At 41.9% G+C, this 8,247-nt stretch overlaps 1 protein-coding gene across 1 annotated transcript in view; it reads right to left on the bottom strand.

Annotated features, from left to right (window-relative positions):
- Positions 1-287: 287 nt before the first annotated feature.
- LOC142563403 (uncharacterized) overlaps positions 288-8,247 on the bottom strand; it is a 62,048-nt gene continuing 54,088 nt past the window's right edge. Inside the window, exon 9 of the mRNA XM_075673956.1 lies at positions 288-7,136. Within this exon, the coding sequence (XP_075530071.1) occupies positions 6,808-7,136 (329 nt within the window). The 3' untranslated portion in view covers positions 288-6,807. The remainder of the gene's footprint in view (positions 7,137-8,247) is intronic.

The raw sequence follows: 8,247 nt of genomic DNA, 5'->3' as shown, positions 1-8,247 counted from the left end.
GCTCCACTGCTTCGGCTTCTCCAGGCACACATGGCCAACCACAACCCTTGGTCAACCGTCCATGTAGAGCTTTCAGACGCCTTCCGACCACCCTCCCTTCAGTACTCGGTCGCTCACAGCATGACACATCATATCGTCACGACTGGCCCACCCATGTCTCCTCGGGCTCGTCGCCTCGTGCCAGATCGTGTAACTGTTGCTAAAGAGAAGTTTGAACACATGCTTTACCTTAGCTTCATTCGTCCCTCCTCCAGTCCTTGGCCCTCGCCACTCTATGGTGTCCAAGGAGACCTGTGACTGGCGTCCCTGTGGTTATTACTATGCTCTGAACAATGCCACTGTCCAGGACCAGCGCCATATACCTCACATTCAGGACTTTAGATCTGCGCGGCACGGCTGCAACATTTTTAGCAAGGCCAACCTGGTGAAAGCCTACCACCAGATTCCGCAGGAACCCTCAGATATACCCATGACCACAATTAGAACACCCTTCGGCCTGTTCGAATAGCTGCGCGTGCCTTTCGGTCTTCCTAATGCGGCCCAGACCTTTCAGCATTTCGTTGACCAAGTATCATGCGGCTTGACATGCTGCTTTGCCTTCATGAGATGTTCCAAACAAAGCTTTTTCTGACAAGAAAAATCATAATTTTACTGACAAGCAGTTTATCTCGAACATAGCTAGAAGTACCACAGTCCATCATATTTTGCAATCTTCATGCATACTTCACACTTTCTTCTTGCAAATAAATCGCATTAATACTTTCTAACGGAAAGTTTTCTTTGTTATGATTAGCTTAAGACTGTTTTCGTTCACCACACTTTCATACTACCAGCAACAACTCCGAAAGCATCACTTTATCAGTATTATAAATATATGTTACAAAGAGAAACAATAGAATGCTGGAAAGCGTGTCAACATTTTATTGTGCCGTTGTGTGTGTTTGTTTAGTGCTCCAGCTACTTGTTCGGTCAAGTATCAGCAAACATATATATATAAGCTTTTCAATTTTCTTGTTTTAGTCTAATATGTATGACACATTTACAGAACAAAATATTTAGAAAGCAGTGGTTAAGCAAAGGTTGCCGCTTGCTCTTGTTACGCAATAGCACTAATTCTCATCAGTGGAGGAACCTCGGCCGTGCAATCCCAAGCAACCACGGATATCCCTCGAACATTCTATGGATATCTATTTCTAATACGACGAGGATTTGATAAATGTCTGCAAAGCTCCCGCAGACTTCCATCGGACGTCCACTGGATATCCAGAAATACAAATCTGTACATCCATCAGACATCCGAAATGGGACCTTGTGGCAGACCTAGCTATTTCGGACAGCGTGTGTTGTGTATACATGTATGTGTGTGTGGGTGCGTGTGTGTGCACACACACATCTTGAAGCAGCGGTAGTGGAATGCATTCAAGCACCCAACCAATGTTATATTACAACTGGCTGGGTGCTTCAATGAATTTCACTGTTGCCGCTCTGCTGGAAAAAAAAAATGCCCTCCCCCCCAGCTTCGAAACACAATAAATGTTTTACTGCCACCTTATGTTAAAAAAGTCCACAAGGCACACATGAGTACCGTTTACAGCAACAAATATAGGTACATGCTGACAAAAATAAAATTTGCAGGTCAAGATATCCTGACTGAAGTTAGAACAGTGCAAAGACATAAAAAAGAAAAACTGAAACTCCTTTCAGCATGTCAAACAGAGTCTAACAAATGTGAGAAAGACAATATAACTTAATGAGGTCTCATGTGATTGTCATACTTATTTTACTTTTTCATACTGTCATACCTTACGAGGATTCATTATAGGTACATGTTTTATAATAAAGAAATGAAGTACCAAGCGAGAATAAACATGTGGTGGAAACCACAAAAGTACTGTACAATGCGTGGTGGAAGTGGAAGTACTAAGGATTACCTAATAGAGCAACGTACGAGAATGCGCTAGACAAAAGACAGCAAAAAACGAAGGACGAAGACAAACAGTCTTCATCCCTACTTCGCAGTCCTTTGCCTCGTTTTGCAATGATTAAACAAGATGACTTAATACAGACATAAACAACGTACAGTCTACACAGAATAATGTAAGATAACATTCAAACACAATTACATACATGTCAGAAATAGAATGCATCTTCGAAGATGTTAAAAACATAAGATGTGATGTACCTGCAAACTCGTCGCGATGTAAAAATTTAACATGAAAAGGACTGCCATCTTTGCCAGTTTGAGGAATTCATGTATTGATGGATAATAATTACAATTTATTATTACGCACACAAGAAGCATTATTTTTTTTTTCACTCGGAAGCTTAGTATGAAAAAATAAAGTGCATGACACTTGAACCTGGGAACCTTTACAGCTTTGACTACAAGAATGATATATCGAGACAGCCATTCATTACACATATTCCTAATAAGATTCACAAATTTCCACCAGGAATGTATTCCAATAACAGTACAGCAAGTACTTACACTTAGTGACCACAAAATGGGGAATTATCTTCACCTCTTTAACGACAAATACATTCCATTTAAGGCTACAAGGGTCTTCAATATGTGCTGCGCTAGTGAGTGGCTACATCATTTAACCGCCGAGCTGGAGGTCGGGGGATCGCGTCGTGTTCTGGCTAATAAAAATAGGGGAAAAGACTTTCTGATTCACCCTCGTAATTACTAACATGGATGATTGTAGTATATTGCAGAATGACCTGAAGTTTTCACAAAGGCTTTAGGTACAAGAATGAAAAGGGGCTGATGACTTTGATGAATGATTAATGAATTCAAATACCTTGGCATCTTTTTGTCACCAGAATTCCTCTGGCATCGTCATATCGATCACATCAGACAAAAGCGCTTAACACAAAAAACAGTGTAACATTTCTATAAGATTTTGGTGTTGCAAATATACTTGAGTACGTGTGGATGGTGCGAGATCAGTGGACTAAGCTGGACGTAGAAAATACAGAATTTGGCAATCCGGTTTGCTATCCACAACTACTCTTGAATGCAGCTTATTAATGTGCTAAAGAAACTTTTAAAATGAAAACCTTACAACACAAAAAATACAAACTAAAATATTTTCATAATATACTTTTTGATAAAATGTGTATAAATAGATGATGTGAATTAAGAGATGTTATATGAAAAACAGTTGTTTCTGATGTCTTTCTCCCCACAAACAATATCAGAGGAGAACAAGCTGCCCGGTGATATTGCAACTACCGTGTCAAACGATCTTTTTATAACGCCCTTGCAGGTAGCAACAAGTTCCTTCAATTTTGATTGATTGAATTTTGTTTACATCGTGGTTAGTTGAATCTTCGATGTTTACATTGTATAATTTTATGGCTAGTTTTCGTCTATGTCTACTGCATTGCTAGATTTGTATAGTTATTGTATTCCGGGAGCTATGCTCGTATGTGTGTGCGTGTTTGTACACAGTAGTTTTTCACCTACCTGGGTCACCCAGTTGTCAGTAGTCTAATGTGCAGTGCATCGGGCTGCTGCACTGAGGTAACAGGGTTTGAAACCAAACCCTTGTGCCGACTTGGGTTACTGAGTATATGGCAAGTGTACATAGATGCAACTCTTCTATGAATCTCTTTCACACCGACATGGGTAACTGTAGATGTGTGACAGGGTAGGTACTGCTGTTTGAAGAAACTGTGTGCCAGTTGGTGTGTCCAGCTATACAGGACGACTTGAACCGATGTCACGTAACTTGGTAGCTCGTAACTTGGTTATTCCGAACCCCAATGTTAAGGCCTTCCACGTGAGCTGTGAATAACTTCGTTCGGCTTCGATCAGTGTTTGCAGGGGGAAACCTATAGGTTTGTCAAGGAGGGCAAAGCGACGGGAAAGACTGCTCCTATACAATGTAGAGATGCGTCGCACTCGAGGCACAGTGACTTGGCATCATCAAAATGTGTGAGCATTCTGGCATGATGGAACACTAAAGGACTGTTGATGCTTCGATGACCATTTCCAATGGCAATCCTTCTTCAGAAGGTTGCACAACGAAACAAGCATCATTGCCACGCTCGGAAGGAAACTGCTGTAATAAGTGAGCACACCAATGTAAGAACGCAGCTCGCTCATATTCTTCTGACTTGATGCTTCCATCACAGCTTCCAGGCTATACAGTGAATGAAGTTCGTCACTGGTGATCTTGTGTCCCAGCTAAGATACTTCCGACTTCATGAAGGAACATCCATCCTCCTGCATGGGAATGCTGGGGGAGTGCCTTAGATTGATACACTATTGCATTTCCCTTCTGCCACTAGGAAGTCATCCATAGTTATTTATTTATTTATTCCTCAAATGCCCCTGGAGAGTGGTTCTACATGAGGGGTGGGCAGCTTCAAAGAAAAATGTGTTCGATGGCAATCCTGAACGCAGTCGCACTGGAGTGGTCAGCCGCTTCTTCATGCAGATCATTCCAGTCTTTCGCTGTACAGGGAAAAAACTAATGAAGATGGGAAGATGTGTGCGTACCGACTTTGAATTATTGGTCCGGGATGAATGGCGATGAGCTGGCGATATGACACTGCTACCAATCAGGGCATGATAAAATTTGATATAGAATGAACCTGGACACTTGACATCTCGTTTCTAGTCTAGGAAAATTCGCATTAGTTTTAGCGCTGTGACACTAGTATATGAAGAATAGTGATGGAAGATAAATCATGTAAGTGCTTGTACGCTTGTTTGACAGCCAAGCATATTTTCCATGGTGCACTGAAAGATAGCTGGTGCGTAGAACACTCCAAAAGGTAGGTGGTTGTAGCAAAACATTTTGTGGGTACTGATGGTCGTCAACTTCTTTAGCTCTCATCTAATGGAATCTGGTTATAGGTGTCGGGTAGATCTAAGGTGCTGTAGATGCTTCCCTTGTGCGGCAGTGCAAAACTATTGTCGATGACTGGAAGTGGATATTGTTCAATGACACATGCTGCATACACCATTAGCTTGTACTCACCACAGATTCTGGCAGACCTGTCTTTCTTCAGCACTGGCACAATTGGCATAGCCCATTCCCAATGACCGTATTGGAGAAAGCATGCCTGACTTCACTAGCCTTTACAGCTTTTCAGTTACCTTGTCTCCCTTTGTGTACGACAGTGGCCTCAGCCTGACAAACTTCGGAACAGCTCCTCCTTTGACGTACAGGTGAACGGGCAGAACCTTGAATTGGCCTAGTTCTGGCTTGAAGACATCTTTACACTCAGACAAAATTCTTTGAGCTTTCTTCATCTCGTCTACTGGTACTGTTCAGGATCAGGACTGTAGCACCTGGGTTGTTAAGGGCTTGAATGAGGTTGCGACTGAGTAAACAGGGCCCTGAATGATGATGATAGAGGCAGTCTGTGTCTTGCACTTGCAGGAAACTGTAAATACAGGTTACCAGCAATAGGCAATGGTCCCAGGTAGTGGGGCAATCTCAGGTCCGTCTCTTCAGTTTGATGCCACATTGCACATTCTGTGTTGTACACATCGCAACGAACGACGCGTAATGGCACCCCAGTGTCTACTTCTATGACTAGATTAACGCTTCCATAGACGAACTTTCGCCACACTGGATGGATGATTTTGTTAACTCAGCTGCGAAGAACATGAACCATTTTCATAGGGGTTTCCGATTGAAGTTAAGGTCATCTGTTTCTCGAAGCTTACCCTACGCTCTACAGATATATATGCCCCTTTTTCCCACATTCGACACCTTCTGCACGCTTTAATTTTTGCCGGTTTGCGCTTCGTATAGTTTGCCTGTCCATCAGCTTATGCAGTTTGGTTCAGTCTTCACGTCAACGGTCATCATGAGTTGATGAGTTTACCCACAGCTCCTGCTGCCAGCACCGTTCTCTGTTTCCTGCAAAGTCAAACTTCTAAGAGAAATCATTGCTCTCTCTAATATTTTGCTCCGGATTCCACATACAATCTTGTCCTGTAGAATTAGGTCCAACATGTCCCCAAAGTTAGATTTGTCAGCTTGTTGTCGGAGCCCGATAGTACATTTCTGGGCTGATTTGTCTTCATTTTGGACACGAGTAAAAGATGTGAAGCTTTCTGCAATACTATTGGGCTTGAGATCCTAGAAGCCCTCAAGAATTTTCAATCACCTCATTGCAGGTGAACTGGTTCACCTTAGAACAAGAACCTCACCCACTGAGGACTTCAGTTCAGTTTGATCCGAGAGCCGAAGAAAGACACATTCTCTTCTGTGCATCCTCTGCAATACTGTTACCCTCGAAATAGAACTCCATGCGAATGACGTACGAAGTCCGCTTATTATCCTTGCCGTCGTCAAATGCTGGTATTTCTTATGACCCTACTCAAGCATAAGAGCACTAGTTTTTCAACATGTTCATACATTTCTCATTGCCGTTGCTACACCATGACCGGCGACTGAGAATGCAGTATCGAAGACACAGCAACATGTAGGCGGCCAGAGCAAGGATCATTTATATTGTGGCAGTTGCCTCTTAATAGCCACCCATCAAAATCAGACAAACAAATACAATCAAGTAAACTCGGTGCATGCATAAGCAAGTGCTATCACAGAATAGCATGAAGCTATGCATGCACACTAACAGCACAGTCAACATTGCAGAAGTTTATTACATGTATAAGAATACTCAAGTGGTAATGATGAAGGCATACCTTTGATACTAGACCCACAGCTTGATATTTGTCTTACACAACTTCTTTAACATTTGCAAAGTGTTGCTGAATGACAAGGAAAATGTGCTGTTTACGAAAAGGCTCTGAAAGCAGAACTAGCATTGAAAGGGTCACTTGCCCTTGTGATAGCTCAGGTGCCTAGTTAGGTTGCTTCTAAATGCAAAGGTCTTAAGGCATAGGCGGCACTGAAATGGCCTCTCGCCTGTGTGAGTGCGCAGGTGTAACTTGAGATTGTACTTTCGTCTGAATCTCTGAGGGCACAAATGGCATTCAAATGGCTGCTCGCCTGTATGGAGCATGTTGTGTCTTTTCAGATGACATATATTATCAGTCTTATAGCCGCAGAAGTTACAGTGGTGGCGGCATCCCTCATGTGACTTGTCACCTTTCATAGTTGCAGCTTGACAGCTGGAAGTCCTCCATGCTGCATAAACAAATTAGAACAGGTTACCATAGTAATGCTTTTCATTTGAAAACAAAATTGTAGTTACGAAATGCCCATGAAAAAAAGACAACACAGATAATAATACTAATGATTGCTTTTTTCCTTCATTGAAGAAGTGTTGAAGGCCATTTCAGATCAGGCCAAACAGAGCATTGCTCGTTGACTATTTCTGATTTGCCTAATATATTTATGTGTGGTTTCCGAATGGTCCAGTTGGTGAAATTCACACACACATTCCAAAGAAAAAAAGATTAGCTTTGTAAGAAACATGATAGAGAGGACAGGAAGTGTATTATTGCAAGCTGCTGTTGCAGGGTTTTCAGTTTTTCTTTTTAAGAAGCCTGAAGTCCAATGCCAAGCAAGCAGTCTGGTACATAAGCCCATCAGTAAGAAACAGCTCCTGGCATCACAAATACATACGCTTGAAGTATCTGCTTTATATAGGACCATACAAGAGCTATGACTGCTTTTTAAATGCAAGGAGCAACACAGTATATGGTTCCTCAGATGATGAGAATGCTAGCACAATACAGCCTTTGAACTGATACCAATTACTTTCGTTCGAGTGCACAGCGTTATTAGCACTATTTTGCCATTTTATGGAAGGTATTTATTCTCTCTGCTATTACTGCAAAACACTCTGTAAAATAAAATTCCTCTTGGCAGAACATGCATCGTGGGTGGAGGCTGTTAGCCACATAATTACAACAGGGTTCAACAGTACACTGTACACAACTCCGCTTGACATGTGGAACATCTAGAAAACACACCAAAGTTCAACGGTTATATCAACTCCAAACAGTGGTCTGGATGTTGCTCAAGCAATGCTGTTGTTCGTAACCATTATTCAGTTACATTATTGTGATATACTTTTTTTTTCTTAAGAATCGAAGATCTGAGCAACCTGAACACATACGGAGATAAAAAAGTGTCTAATGAAGACAACAATCATGCTACCTTCACAAGGAGGCTGACCCAGATATATAAGCAATAAAAAACAGTGCTAAACAACAGGACGAGTGAAGGTACACAGACAACAGCGCTGTTGTCTGCGTCCCTTCCCTCGTCCTGTTGTTTAGCACTGTTTTTTATTGCTCGTAATCAT

This window comes from Dermacentor variabilis, chromosome 11, assembly GCF_050947875.1.
Source record: "Dermacentor variabilis isolate Ectoservices chromosome 11, ASM5094787v1, whole genome shotgun sequence".
Lineage (NCBI taxonomy): Eukaryota > Metazoa > Arthropoda > Arachnida > Ixodida > Ixodidae > Dermacentor > Dermacentor variabilis.
The sequence above is the reverse complement of the archived record's forward strand: the minus strand, read 5'-3'. Positions and strand labels throughout refer to the sequence as shown.